At 31.4% G+C, this 16,716-nt stretch overlaps 1 protein-coding gene across 17 annotated transcripts in view; it reads right to left on the bottom strand.

The window, feature by feature from the left end:
- The window catches only part of LOC111034385 (CUGBP Elav-like family member 1), a 178,397-nt gene that overhangs the window by 46,723 nt on the left and 114,958 nt on the right, over nucleotides 1–16,716 (bottom strand). For all 17 annotated transcript variants that reach the window (XM_022315575.1, XM_022315582.1, XM_022315587.1 and 14 more), the window contains one exon: nucleotides 14,209–14,257. In XM_022315575.1, the coding sequence (XP_022171267.1) occupies nucleotides 14,209–14,257 (49 nt within the window). The remainder of the gene's footprint in view (nucleotides 1–14,208; nucleotides 14,258–16,716) is intronic.

Here is a 16,716-nt window from a genome sequence, read left to right as displayed (position 1 = left end):
GAAGTAGGTTTAAGCATTTAATTATAAATATTAATTATGAGATGCATTTATAAATGTCACGACTTTTTTAGGTTTCAAACGTTGTCTCGTAAATGCCTCATAGGACGTGTACTGTGTACACTGGGATATAAAACCCCAAGGCCCAAAGTGACGGACACCAAATATTTTATGAACCCATTTGGATGACGTTTGTATAATATAATATACCTTTTATACAACAACACTTTACTCTCGACTTTACCCATTCATTGTATTATTGAAGCGAAAGTGTTAATTTTTTTCTCCACTCGTTAGCGACCATGATACGTCATAATATAGGTTCCCGGGTAGAAGGTCAAGAAGAGTAAACGAAAATACGATTTTCAAGTAGTTGTATCAATTATGCTTATTACACATAATGCACTATTATTATTACTAAAATAATAATCGGATGGGTTCGGACGGTCTTAAATAATTATTAATTATTTATAGCTATAATGCATTGATATTAGCAATAACGTGCACTGGTGCACAATTGCAATTTGCAGGAAATCGGTAAGACAATATTGCATTTTATTTTATTGATCAGTATTAAGTATAAGCTACATAGTTATTTATAAGCTACTGCCACTTAGCCATGAGTTACATAATACACATACTATCATTTTGGTTTTTATTGGACCACATTATACAATAATATCGTGTACTCCATGAAAATGTAATCAATTTTCAATTTCTTCTGATCATGGTTCTAGGGCCGAGTATAATATTAACGTGCACGGCAGACATCGGCGAGCAGCAAAGGTAAACTTAATATTATTATACTACAGCAGCGACCGTCGCAGCTCAAAGACAAAACCAGTACATCTATTTATCGAATATCGATTATCACAACTCACACACACTCCTACATGGCTACATCTACGCGTTATTGTTATTTGATTAAATTGTGGTAAACCGAAATAGGAGAAAAAATACGACCTCTACGGTTGTTGTCTACATAGTAGTGGGTTGAAAAAATAATGCGTGTCCACCGCGCGTGTCACAAAGGCTAGACGCGACAATAGCTTTCCGTGTTCCGAACTCTCGGTGGCTCAAAGTCTACCCGCCCGCACACAACGGGGAGTCGATATATTATTATTATAATAATAACAATGTTATTCACGATACACGGTTGTTCGGGATCGGGACTAGTGGAAAGGAAACGACGTCGACGTCGACAATGATTATTATTATTATTATATTCGAAATTAATTTCTACAAAATTCGATCGGTCCCGTACGCGCTTGGGAAAAACTGCTTTACCATAAAAATAAAATATTTTAACAGCTTATTCGCCCGAGTTTATACGCTTGATCGTGTGCGAGTGTCCTATTGCCTAGTCGTCATTTGATTTTTTAATTGTATAGAACGGACCGGTATCGCAATCGGTGATGTTTTCTGTCGCATTCGCTACGAGAACGATCACCAATAATATTATGTATTTTGTAATATAATTTCTCCTGCAACCTAAGCAAAACAAATTTTTAATGCATTTCCATCTGTCATTGTTGACGTGTTAATTACCTATTTACCAATTATGTTCAGTGCATTGTACGTTATCATGTATCTCCGTGCGGTAAACAGTAATCACTAGGCGGGAGTGTTCAATATCGAAAATCATCAGATCACCTTTTTTTCTCAAAATGTAGTTATTTTTTTCATTCTTAAATCCTAATTACTATTTTCCTACGATTTCTGTGGCATGACGTCATATTTGATATTTACATTGATTGATTATAAAGATCCACCATTGATTAAATAATACTACTAATTTTATCTTATCTTAATATTTAATATAATATTATATTATAAGATACTTAATGTGTGAGGCTATTTTTTTATGCTGTATCTGAAATTCTACAGAACCGATTTGCTTGTTTTTTTTTCTTAAACCATGTAAAGTCGTAAAGATGGCCATTTAATTGGACGATTTCAAAAAACTAATCAATGAAGTAGTTGTCGACGGTTTTGTATCGAGTTCAGTAACAATGCGACGAGCGACACGTGCTTATAACCCCCCTCCCTTACTACTGCTACGTCCACTGCTGCGTTGTCGTCGAAACGGTTTTTTATAATAATAGACGTCTTGCTGTGCCGTCGACACTCGTCAACCGTGGTAGCGACTCAGCAGCATTTACAACGCCATGGGTTTTTAAAATTCGCATAGCTATAACAAAATGTTTTCAGGGGTCAGCTAGAACTTAAAATATTAAAAATAGCATGTAAGGACATTTTATATTACCATTAATAATGCATATGTCAATTTTATTATTAATTTTATGTTTATAAGATTTTTATGCTAAATTTTCAAACGATTTGTAGATATGACTATATAATTATTAGCTATGTTTTTATTAACTCTACGAATATTGTTTAATCAATGGCCATTAGTCACACATAAAAACACCTTGGTAATAGTGCTACATTAATTTTATTTTCATTGGACTTCAATTTAGAAAAAATGTTTCAGTACCATAACAAAACGGCCGTAATATGTAATATATTGGGTTTTTTACATATTTTTATCTCAATAGATGTAACATTTTTAGTTTTAAACACCTACATACATTGCTGCCTTAAATCCGCGAAGGTAAAAAATTTTTCTCAAAACATAAGGCGGGGGAAAGACCGATCTCTGAACTGGATTGTTAAAATTTTGTCACTAGACGAAAGCCATTAGTCTGCCGTCGTGTAGCCAGCCGGCGCGAACACAAGCGGATGAATCGCCTCTAAATGCACTTGTCAACGTAGGAACGTCATTCAGACTGCCGGTCGTAGGCCATTACCGTACACCCATCCCCGTGGCCCCGTCACCACAAGACGAGATTCGAGGAATAGTGAAGTACATAAACACGGGCCATCCGACCAACGTGGGTCACGGATGCTATTTATTGCACCGAGAGTCCCCCCCCCCCCCAATCACTGCACAGCACGTATTTTACTTACTGAAAAAATATAAAAAATATACTTCCCCTATTTATGTAGGTATATAATATAGGACGGGACTAAGGGAGTAAAAAAAAGTATGACGTTTATTTTTAAAATAAATTTCAGAAGTCTGTTGCAGACATTTTAGGTGTATAATATACCGGCCACCGGGTGCTCATCATCGCGACGATATTTTACCATTAAAGAGGTCGACCTATATATAGTAGTACACGTTACCTACCCCCATCACGACCATTTCAAGTTTTTAAATCGACGTGGACATCTTGTATGTTATTGTATTATTTTTAATTGTAACTGGGTATTTTTGATTTTTTCATATAGTAGTGGTTCAAAATTAACTGAAATTTAATTTAAAGTATTTGTTTCTATTTATATAAGACATTCTAAACCGATACCCATCGGTCGGCATTTGAGTAAAGAACAATCGAATTCAGACATTGTATAGTATGGATAACACGTTTAAATTTATCCAGAAAGTAAAATATTACAAATATAAAAGTCTCGAAAGAAAATTTGTAGTGAAAGATGACAAAGGTGTACGATGTGTAGTTATTGTGATGCAGTGTATTGGAAAAAAGAGTTGTCGAAAAATGTCTATTCACTATTGTCACAACGGAAAGATGTTATTGAAGTCTGGGATTTTCAAAATATTACACCGCGATATATCTAAAAACGAAAATAAAATACAGTAGGTAACATGTATTATCGAGCCTTTTTTGTGCCATATGTATGTTTCTATTAGTTTTCTTTTGCTTATTACATTAACAAAGTTGTTTCATATTTTTCAATTTAAAGCCACATACAATATTATTTCTTTTGATAAATTGTAGAAGTATTGCGTTGCATTGAGTTGTGTTCGGTTATTTCGAATTTCGTCTCTATGAAATAATATATAAATATGGTAAGTAAAATATGGTACTTAATTCAGATTATCAGCGAAATACTATTGACAACAAAATATAATCTACAACGAATGCGTAGCAATTTCCAACGCTATTGGTATATACTATATACTATATAGTCATAATACATAAATATTATCATATAAAGAAAAACGTTACAATTTCTTACACAATATGTACATTATTCTGAAATATTTGTATTATTAATAATAAACATTTGTTTCTGTTATATTAAATATAACTTTTTTTTTCACTTCAGTTATTATAACTTATAAATTAAATAAGTTTTGCTAAAAGCTAACTTTACAAATATTTTAATTTAAGTAATTTTCATTATTTATCATGTCATTTTTATCTCCATAGTTTTTATTTGTATTTTTTATAACTAATTTCAACAGAATTACAAATATATAATAGCCAAGTTGCAACGATTTGAGTTGAAAAATTAAAAAAAAAGTTTATTCAAAATTGTATGGTGAAACAAATGGAACAGTAGTTAACTAAACAGGCCGCCAAATTATAAAAGGGACCACTGGATTTCTAGTTTCTACTATCGCAAACGCCACAAGGAAACTATTATTATTAAAATACAAGAGCGCATCCGCAAGAATGGCTCACAGTTCGCACGCGTATGCAAACAATAAACATAATATGCAATATGCATCTTACTCTCGATATAAAGACCACATCAAGAACCACAATAATTAACATGTTATGCAATAATTATATAACGGCGCTACGGCATATGTTCACTATACATTATACAATGCACGCAGATAATAATTGAACGCGTTGGCTTCGAGTACGTAGTGTCGATGTAAACTTTTATAGAAATAATTAATCTTTATAACAATATAAAGATTAATTATTAGTTATTACTATAAACGCTGCATATAAGTCACCGAGACAGTTACAAGAAGCAAAACAAGATAACGGAAAACAATTATTATCTTAATCAAATATACAATATACATTATACAATACAATAATTGTATGTATCAAAATATTACCTAAACAAGCTTTAAACAAAAATTAATTTCTCATTATTTAATTTTTAAAAAAATGTTTGAAAAAGTATGAATTTTTTTAGTCACTATATATAAAGTAAAATGGCAGCTTCATCTATATACAAGTATATGTGCCTTTGTGTGTATTTAAAGTGTTAATGATGTATCTTAATAAGTGATTTCATGTTACACTTAATACTTATAATAATATAATTAACATTTAACAACATACGCCAATGGGATCCACAGAAGTCAACAATTTTTAACAGAACAAGAAGTTTTAAAATGACGACGAAGCCAATATACTTAGTCAATATCATGCTTGTTCCATTCAGCATGTATACACTATACATGCATCGTCGTAACCATACAAAAAAACTTATCTAGTAGCGTGGCGGTTGGTAGAGGTAGAGGGTTCTAGTTTCTATACTCCACTTTCCCTCTCCGAGATCCAAGGTTTATAAAGAAAGCTAAACTATACATTTATTTATTCCTTCTTTTCAATATCGAATTTTATAGATACCATCTTATAAGCACAATTGAATGAAAAATTAACACTTACACGTGGGAAATTCAACACATTTTTTGATTATTTATAATTTATATCGTTTGTGATTCGTATTTAAAATCACTTATGCGTAGTATTGGAATGTGCGAGCATTGAGTTCAAATGTTATTATCTGATTTTCCTTGTTATTATTAATGTTTTGGAAGTTTAGTTTAACCTCCTAGTTTACATTACACTGTTATATATCGTATACCCAAGATTGTATCTGTAAAATTTTCAATTGATACACGTGTCTTCAGTAAATGATGGACAAAAACTGTATTGGTAAACACCGGAAGTCATTTAGCATTGAACGCTATACAGTTTTCTATTGAATGATGCGCCATACTATATTATAGTTGTTAACGTATACAGTATACACACATTCAAAAACAAAAATCAGACTACAAAAACGTATTGAGAAAGGTAGGTGTTAGGCGTCAGTACGATTCCGGGCGAATAATACTAACAGTTAAGCAATGTTTAAACTTGAATGATCCTGGTTGTTGTTTGCCGCGCTGTGTAATAAATCGACGAAATCGCTTAACTATATTTAATATATTATAATGTATAATAAATATTATCATTGTATTCTACCTACGTAATGTATCAAATATTCTACGACAATCTTCCCCGATTCCGAGAATCGAGATAGCCAAGTTTTAATTAAAAATATATAATATCATATCGTCATTATGAAAAACAACACTTTTTATCGTACCTGTTCAGCAGTTCGTAGAATCATCTTTTAGCTTCGAATATGAACAAGGACGACTATTATATTACAACAACAACACCATTGATCCATCTCCAAGTCTCCTGTATAATACCTAGTATTCATAAGCTAGGAGCTAGGACTAAAAAGATACTATATAAATACGGGATTTACTCCTCTGTAGCGTTAGAATAGTAGTCTACTATCCCACAATTGTAGAACTCAGTTTGGTCTTTTGGCCGCGCCCTAACATCGCCGCCTCCCTGGCTCCTTGACTTCATTCCTAGTATATTTTAGGGTATATATGCAAAAGGTTGGGCTGAGCCCTAAAATTTTCGCTTGTACTGTAAGTCCAGACTAAATATTGGGTAATGTTACTAATTTTTTCAGGAAAAGATTTTTTGCTCTGACCACAAACATTTAACAGTATTGAATAAACATTAATATATTATATTCTACAAACACAACTCTCTTCATTGAACTACAACTTCCTCTCTTACGCAAGTCCTGATCACAGAGTCAAGATCTCATTTTATAAATGTTGGTAAGATACCACTACAGCTCCAGTATATGTCCATCAATATCAACTGTCCTTTTTACACTTAGCAGTTCGAATCGTGTTCGTTTCATCTATAGTTTACCCGATGGCATTTTATAAATTATACCTCCTATGGTTGGCCGATAAATCTTTACTTTAAATACCTTCAAGCAATAATATTTAAAATTGTCGTTAAAACGTTTAAACTGTTTAAAATATTGCTACGTTGCTGCCGTTTGTATGTCTTTAGTAATTAGAAGTATATTAGTTAATAAGTGTTTTTTTTAACCTTAAGCTACCAAGAAAAAACAAATGTTAGGTCGTCCGCTCAATTTTTTTTTTTATTTGAACCAAGCATTTCAGCATTGAGTTAAATAAAACGCGTACAGTACTACAGCTAGTAGGATATATTAGTATAAATAATATACAGCAGTGCAATACACATACACGATACGCATTTAATACAATAATATAATAACACACACTTTATTGTATCGCTGACATTTACTCAAATTAACTTTAAGAAATGAGGAGGGTGCTTGAGTACTGGAATGCTTTCGAATTTATATCATTTTAAAATTGGTCGAAAGAATACCGCAGAGACATGAGACATGGCATATTATATATTTATATGTCGCACATATTATGTGAACAAATGATTTTTTTATAAACAGAAACGTGATACCTCAATAATAAACGATAGTAGTTATGATAATACCAAATTAATATAGCATTACATTCAATCCAATCAAACGAGCCGCAATTTGTGTGCGCAGTTCATCAAATATAGAAACGATTTCATCATAAATCATAAATATAGTTATATAGTTGAACAGCTAATATGATACTAAAAAAATATACAAATACAGTTTATTGGTCAAATTAAAAATTACAACTATTGATGTTTAACAAATTACTTATAAATTAATGCAATCTGATAAATATTTAGAGTGGTTTACAAAGCCACAAAAAAAAAATTGAATTAATGCATAAATCAGTAAATTTCTGAGTACCTATCATACAAAACAGTAGTTAAGACTTTAAGAGTACCTAAATGTAGACACAAAATATAAATATTTATGGAAAATAATTTAATATGATTTTTTGGGATGACAAGAAAGGTAAATGAGCAATGTCAATAAAAACAGAATGTTATTTTTTTTTGCTTGTGTATGCGGCCATACATAATATATTGTATTATATTATATTATAATTTATAATACTATGTTGTGTACATGCAAAGGCTGAGTCTTTAATATCACCATAAAGGAAAGTAAAATAAATGTAGGCATAAAGAATAATAATGAAATCGTACGTCATGTATCATAGAGAAAAAGTCAACGGACACGACTTCGATGACGGAGTGGAGCGTAAGTAATGCGCTTTTGCTTTTCGTTCGAATCGTTCTTAGACAAAAAAGAAATATGACTGTCTACAAAGGTTTTGTTTCTTCCTACAACTACAAAATATACCACTATTACTACCACTACAACAACAACAACAGTATACTATTTCTAAATGATAATAATAGTAATGGAAAAACACATTTCCTACTTATAATACACATATATACACGCGTGGGCTTTTAAAGGGAAAAGAGACTTAACCTTTGCTCTGGTAGATTAAATGACTACAACAACAGAAAACGGAAATATTACTAATGTCATAGGGACACGACCAAGAACAAAACTATACTTATTGCCGTGTCACGAAGGGGATGGGGATCAAAGAGAGGACTGCGTCGGTATTACAAACATACGCCTGAGCACCATCGGGGGATGTTTCAGCTCGAATGTGAACGCGAAAACGTATATGCACTATGCAGTATAATATTATATTTTGTGTTGTGTCTCCACCAACGCGTATGGTCTTTGGGGTTAATATTTAATTCAGACGAGGGAATCGTCACGTGACCAGTGCTCAAGTTGGAAAAATATAAGAAAGGGGATTCCCAAACTTGAAAACAATTAGCGTTGCTTAGAAAGATTAAACTTGACCGCGTTATCAATTATCATACAAAAAAACTAACAAATTGAATTTTAATATCTTATTAAACAGGTACATGTGTACGTTTACGAAATTACAAAATTACAATATTATTTTAGAAAAATAAAACACTCCGTACCCCCTCTTTAATGAAAATTATTAGAAATGGTCCTCTCAAAATATAAAAAATTGAAGTGGAGCCTCAGGAGCCTGAATTCGAGCACTGCCCGTGTCACGTGACGCGAGACGTACTGAGATGATAATGATTGATCTTAACATATATTATTACTATTAATATAATTACGTGTTGTAAAAACGCACTCTTTGTCCAATCCCTCATATTTGCTCATAAATATACCACGGTACATTATCATTGTCATTATTATTATTATAACTACTATCATAATCACACACAATGTAGGTACCTACTTCCCAGTATGTATATTATAATATTATATTAAAGTCTGGTGATACGCTTGTGAGTGTGTGCGCACTGCGCACGCGCATTATATATTTGTATAATAATATACGAAACCATTATAATCATAATACTCGGATAATAAATTCACGGCGGGCGCGTGTGTCCCGTAGGGCTGGCCCCGTTTTTCCACAGTTTAGAACCCCATTACCAAGAGAATTAAATTTAGCTTCGGATATTATGATCCATAATTCCAGGGACATACATACGGCTCATAATGGTACGGCAGACTTATATTATATTATACATACATTATAATATTATTGAATCCGATAACGTTCAAACGAACCGTGTAACGACCTTTCGGAAGTCACAAACAACCATTTTCGGGACGACATTTTATGTTTGAAAAAAAAAGATACGGAGTTATTATTATAATCATTATCATTGGACAAAATATTATAACCCATCTCTTATAAAGATCGTCGATGAAATATTTATATACTCCGGATTACAAAATGTATCAGTAGGAGTAGGTACTCACTATTTTTAATTTCACTTTTCACATTTTAAATTTTTTCAAGTGTTTGCATACGTTTGTGGGAATTTATTGTTCACTGAACAGTTTTATAACGGTCAAGTCAAAACAGTTCAGTTATCCGTTATGTATTTATATTAATTTATTTATGATATTGCCTGCAAAAATAATCTGTTTGGAAATCACTAATATAATATATTATTATAATGCCGGTTCACATTTTAATAGAGAGTTCTTATTATATTATTTAGTTGAATCAGAATTAAAACATGTTATTTTATTGATAGAATAACGTCAATAATGCCAACACGATTAAATAACACATGATTTAATATTGTGTTACATCGTGCAAGTTAATTGAGAATAATTCGATTTGAATTTAATATATTATTTTACAACACCTGTATAAAATAATCAAGAGAAAACTTTAATTTTTTCGCCCATCACTTACAATTAATCTACAAAATTGTATTCAGTTGTATAACGTATTTTACCATTTAGCCTTTTGTTGTGAAATATTTGTCATCGTCAATGACATCAATTATTGGAAAAACAAATAAAATGTAATTTAAAAGTGGACATGGAAACATAATGTCGTTGTACGGTTGTAAGTAATAGTTTGTTTAAAAATGTTGATTCGAGACGCTTCTTAGTATTATTTATTGACGATACACTTTTAATCGAATGAGAAGCCAAACGATGATGAGTAAAATAAACCAACTAATCAAATTGCGAACAAATTAAATAAGCAAGGGAATCAAAAAGTTTCCGGGAAAATAAACAAATATTTTTTTTTGTTTTGAAAACTTTGAGGATTTTAAGATTTTATTAAATATACAAGAATGGATGCTTATCAAATATAGACCTTTTATTGCCGCCCGCTGGGTTTTACTGAAAAACAATAATAACAAGGTTATGAAAATAGTTAAAGAAAGACCTGTATCCTTGTAGTACTAAACAAAATAATTGTTTGACAATGTGCGCGTTATGAATTATGATGTCTTATTGATGTTAAAATGAACCAAAAGGATAGAATAAAAGCTGTCTCCTAATAAAAGTAGTTATCATTTCATTCCAATTATGTTTTTTATAATATATTTATTATAATATTGTAATTTGTAATTAGTATTATAAGTGACGTTTAATAAATAGGTTTGCATGTCACCCTACATTGATTTTAAACGATTAATTTAATGTTCTCATTAAAAAATAATATAGGTATATTATATATCATACACGATAGAACTATGAAAGTACCGTTTCACTTAAGGGGTTTTTATCAACCCCTAGAATCCAGATATTAGGTTTGTATTTACACATCATGTTTTAAGTTGCAAAACTACAGTCTACAATACCTATGTCAAGTAATTATGGGTTAAAATAGCTTATTTTTAACTTATTAAAAGCTCACTTTTATTGACCTGTTACAAGGCACAAAAAATAGTGAAAAATGGTGTGTAGATCTGATGCTATTATGATCAATGTAATATTTAAAAAAGTATTACAATTTACATAACGCATTACTATACATAGTATATCAATATTTATATTAGGTAAAATATTTAAGATTTTTTTTTATTAATATTAAATTTGAAAGTAGGTATTATAATAATTATTATTTATATTTACTATCTTGTACAGTGATATCGGTGTGTATAGTTGTAATGCGTGAAAAGTGGAAAACATATAAGCGTTATCAATACTACTGCTACTACTACTACTAATAATAATAATAATAACGACAAATAATTAATTCAAAAGAATTTAGTTCTGAATAACTTCATTATGTTCACTGTTTTGTTGATTAAATATTTTTTCTTAACTTTTATTATAATTTGAATTACACAAGTCAATGTGAAAATTAATTAAAAGTGTCGCTTGTGATATTTAGTATTCATTATTAATATATAATAATTAAAATGAAGGCAAAGATAATAATATCAATAATATCGTATTCAGATATTCAGATATTCAGATATTCAGAAGTATAAATTAATCTGTTTTTGTTTGTATTACGGTGTCCTAACTATACAGGGTGATTGATTTAACGATTGAACGCTTTGAGCGCCTCATTAATAGTGATTTTGATGCGTTGAGTCGATCACTCCGTGAAAACATATTATTCAAATACGTTTTTTTTGTGCAGATAGACATTGAAAAAATTAATATCTATTTTAGTTTATCTACTTAAATTTTCGATGGATTATTTATAAATCTCTGGCTTTTTAAATAGGCAAAAAGTGATCATTTACGCTGTTAATACAGTATTTCACCATGTTTAGAGGCATCATTTATTGTTGATTGGTAGAAATTTAAAAAAAACGAAATGGTTTAAAATTGCAAACAAATTGAAAATAGCAAATATATTTTTTTTAAACATTACCTGATATTGCTTACCTTTACATAAAGGGTGGTACTTTTTTAAAAAACTGGTTTAAAACGAATATAATTATTCTTATAATAAATCTACGTGGTACACTGAGAAAGTTATTTGAAATTTCTCTCGAGGTTAGGTTATTTATTGGTAAATTATAGTTTCTTGAAAATGGTTCTGATAGCCAACAAGTTAAAATATTGTTCTTTGCAAACTATACTGTGTTATATAATAAATAAGTAAATTTGAAGACAGTAATATTTGTGACATGTGACGTGAAAATTAGTGAAAAAGGAGCACATTGCAGGGACACCTGAACATAAGTTATTGTGAATTATATTTACATTGGTTGGTGTAATTTGTTATTTGTAAAACTTCTTAAATCTTAGTCTAGGCCATAAAAGGGTTAATAAAATACTATTCAAATATTCCATGATGTATTAAAAATGTAAAAATGTTTTAATATATGTAGATACTACTAACAATGTAAATACTATGCTTTTTGGAAATGTGTTTTTTTTTAAATTTATAGCCCCATAAGAAATCGTATTCTTAAAATATCTTAAGCAAAATTAATCATAAACAACTAAATCATACAACTTTCCTAATCGTTTGTTTAAATATCACTCTAATCGAATAACTTCTACTAATGAACCTTTATGAAAAAATAAAAGTTAAATAATATTGGGTATGGAACAATTCACGACTTAATTTATACAGCCTTGGTAGTTGGTATATAAAAATATAGTACCATAATTTTGTCGCATCTGAATAATATAATATCTACATTACATGGGATGACGGATGTACAGGTGGTTTTGCATTTGATATTTTTAAGACTACCCTTCCAATCTGCAATAATTGCATAGATTATACCATTACAATCGACAATAACCAACATCAATGTGTGAAAAATCGTGTGGAATATTAGATTCTGCTTATTATTCGTCTTGCGATCTGAAACGGATTTTTTTTTCGAAATTGACAAACGTCTTGCGAAGTGGAACGAACTCCTCCGTTATCCCGTACTAACGATTTAACAGAGTTGACTCATCGTCATTGTGAACGGCCATGATACTGGTAGGTACGCGTTAGCAAAACGGATACAACATAAATCTCCGGAAACAGACTCCGATGAGACGGCAACAGCCCCGCGGGTTCACGGAGAGATACATTAATTATCGTTCAGAATAAAGCCGTTTTCGAGGGCACGGGAATATTATGCGCATCTAAGAGCAAGACGACGACGGGCCATAATTTTATTTCGAATTCAAAACCGCATTTAAATCATTATTTCTGGAGTCCATCGTGTGTTTTTATATCCTCCCCAAACTCGGCATCATTTATTATTACTCCGGTAATGTTTTATAATACGGTCATTTCGGTCACACTATATACGTATATTACAATAGGCATGTCAGTTTTTTCAAGTGTTATTTTACTGCTAGTATTTGCGTTTTGCATACTGTTTGCAAACCACCACCATACCGTTATATTTGCGCCGATTCATTCTACAGCGGGGGAAAGGTATGGAAATGTCGATCGCTTATCAATAATATAATATGACTCCGACACACCGTAGTTATCGTTGGTTTTCTATACACGACGCGGATAGGGTGAATTATAATTATGTTTATCGAGTATATTTTCGGAATCGGAAACGTTTTCTCGGATTCAGTGATTGAATTCACGCCTGTGTATACGAAGCGACGAAGGACGACAATATTGCAGTAGGGGTTGAATTCAATAAGGTGACAGTGAAAATAAACATTGGCAAAAAATAGAATCGACAAATAATTATTTTGGGGGATGAGGTGACCGAGTGGTCTGCCGCGTCCGCTGCGACGCAGCCGGTCGCGGTTCGATCCTCGGCTACCGGGCGGCATTTTTCTCCGGACAAGTCGCGGTGACCGGAGAACAAGTGCTGCCATCCCCCACCCCCGGGGCATGGCAGAAACCTACGGGTGCCCCATTCGAAATTCTGCCAAAAACAAACACACACGTGTTCCCCCCTACCGTCCCAAAATATACAATACAAATCCTACTACAGCTAATGGCCTCAGTTGCCGAAGCTTAAGATCAATAAAAAAAAAAAAAATAATTATTTATTATAATTTAACGTGATAAGTCATGTACATATTGGTTTACCAGTGACGTTTCCCCCTCCCTCCCTTCAGTTCTAAACGATTTCCAATGTATATAAAGGTACTCACCACTTCGATTTTCACTGTCAGCGGGCTTCATTTGTATCGGGTGGTGCATCTATAAAAAAAAAATACAATTTTTATTAATTGTATCTCATTATTTGTCAAACATCTAATTCAAAAGACAGTAAATATTGGAGACAGTAACATTAGTACTTGATACGATTTAAATAAAGTTTTACGTATCAAATGTAATATGCGAATGAAACGACTTAACACCATTTAGTTTTTAGGCAGAAAAGATAAACAGAAATGGGGTTTGATAGCAGATATTAATACTATCGCTCAATATTATGTATCTATATTATACATTATTGTATCTATATTATACATTATTATGTAATACGTGTATTGAATAGATGATGTTGGTAATGTGTATAATATAATATTATAATATAATTTACGGTTATTAACTCTCCGCGAGGACATAGTTTTAGTTTTTTAATGTGATTACAGGCCGCGGACGGGCATCACGTCCTATATATTATTCGACAGGGTTTCCTAGGTAGGCATTATTTTCGCATAATAATATAATGTACAATACTACAAAGTATAATGTGTTGTATACAATTTATTTTATAGGTACACCGCAAAATCGATAATAATCGAAGCGAATAAATCGTCGATCGATTGTATTGTTTTGTACAATTGTCGTAACATGCCGAATCACTTTTAGCTGTCGAATCGTATCAAAGGATGTGTACGTTAAAAAATGATGAAAGTGAATAAATTATATTACATTCAGACCGTCGTAGGACGGCGAAAACAGACGCCGCGTGACGTATACCTACTGTAGGTGCCTACCTATTATTATTATTATTAATAATAATAATAATAAAATAAAATCGATACTCTCGACTATGCATAGGTACGACTATAGGCAACAACGGTGCGTGTGGAAATACGAGGTGGACAGAGGGCCTATTTTTTTCTTGTAGTTTTCCAATGACCTCGATCGAATTGTTTTACATTGTTTTCACATTGATTTAAATGGCAAAGGGTATATGTTAATACTTTATGCATGCTTGTTTGTGCGGCGGATCTTACTCTACCATGGTATCGTACTAACAGCTATCAGGTATCATACGAGTATTGCCAAAAATGAACAAGTAAGCCTACTTTGGCATTATATAGATCATGAAATAATATTGTTTTATTGTTAGGGATTATATGAATAGTTAAATGGGAAATATCGTTTGCAACCAACGACGACTGCACCACAAAATAAATAAATTTCATAAATTCTGTGACCTTAATAGTTTAAGTGTGATTCGGAATCCATCACGGCTCGCTTAACCGGGATCAAAATAACGAACGCGTACCCATATGATTCGCAGATAAGTACTAGCCTATAAATGGAGAAAAGTCGTCCACAGATGGACCAACGTTGCTTGGAATGCCTTTAGTGATCTCTCTATGTATAGATATGTATATACATAATACATATCTATATATATAAACAAAGACCTCTTTATGTACTTGTATAAATGATCTTCGTATTTATTTTTTTGTTGTAGACCAATACCTGAATAGATAAACACCCTATATCACCATTGTATTCCTGTTCATTGATGTCCTGGATTAAAAAAACACCTTTAGAGGGTAAAATCTGTTAATCTCAATTCTATATATTTTATTGGTATGGGAGGGGTTCAGGTATTTTGATTGACGAGTGAAATATTTTTGAATGAAAAAAACAACATTTAATTCGATTCTTTTCCTCTCACTCACTGTTCACTAACGACTTAATCTTGCAGTTATAACTCACGATTGCGATTTTGTTTTTTTTAAATTAAGTTTTCAGTTAAATCTATCGATCTTAGCTCGTGTTAAAGTTATACGCATGAATGATTTGATAAACTGTTTCATAATTTTAATACCATAGCATTGTATCTATTCGAGTGTTGAAAATTCTTTTTCAAATTATCTTAATATTATACGCAACATTATCATAATTCATAACCGGGGATATAGAATATTATCATTTTAGCTTTTAGGACAATAATTGTAAAAAATACATTAGAGGTAATTAGTAGTATGATTTGAGCAAGATTACGCTATTGAAGTATATACACATTAAATGCACCTATACAGTCTAATATGTTGACATAGGTAATTTATTTATTATTTACATTATAAACACCCATATGGGCCAAGTGTTAAGTATAGTACATTACATTGAAATATACAATATTTAATGAAAAGCCTCCATTCAAAATCTGATAGTACGTCAGTACCTATATACTACTTATATAAGTACATTCCTTTAAAGTATAAACGAAGGTTAATTGAGAATAGTAATATAGTGGCTCTGTAAATTGCGATTGATAATTTATTGTATTAAAATTATCTAACTACTTTAATATTATACACAATTTCTTAGGTTATAAAAATACAATTTAATGGTTTAACGTACTGTTGTACACTGACGTAGTACTTTTTTTTTAAATTGCTTAACTTTATGTGGTTAACTAGGTACATGTTAAAGTATATAGGTACCTTTATACTACATTGTAT

This window comes from Myzus persicae, unplaced genomic scaffold (genome assembly GCF_001856785.1).
Source record: "Myzus persicae strain clone G006 unplaced genomic scaffold, MPER_G0061.0, whole genome shotgun sequence".
Classification (NCBI taxonomy): Eukaryota; Metazoa; Arthropoda; class Insecta; order Hemiptera; family Aphididae; genus Myzus; species Myzus persicae.
The sequence above is the reverse complement of the archived record's forward strand: the minus strand, read 5'-3'. Positions and strand labels throughout refer to the sequence as shown.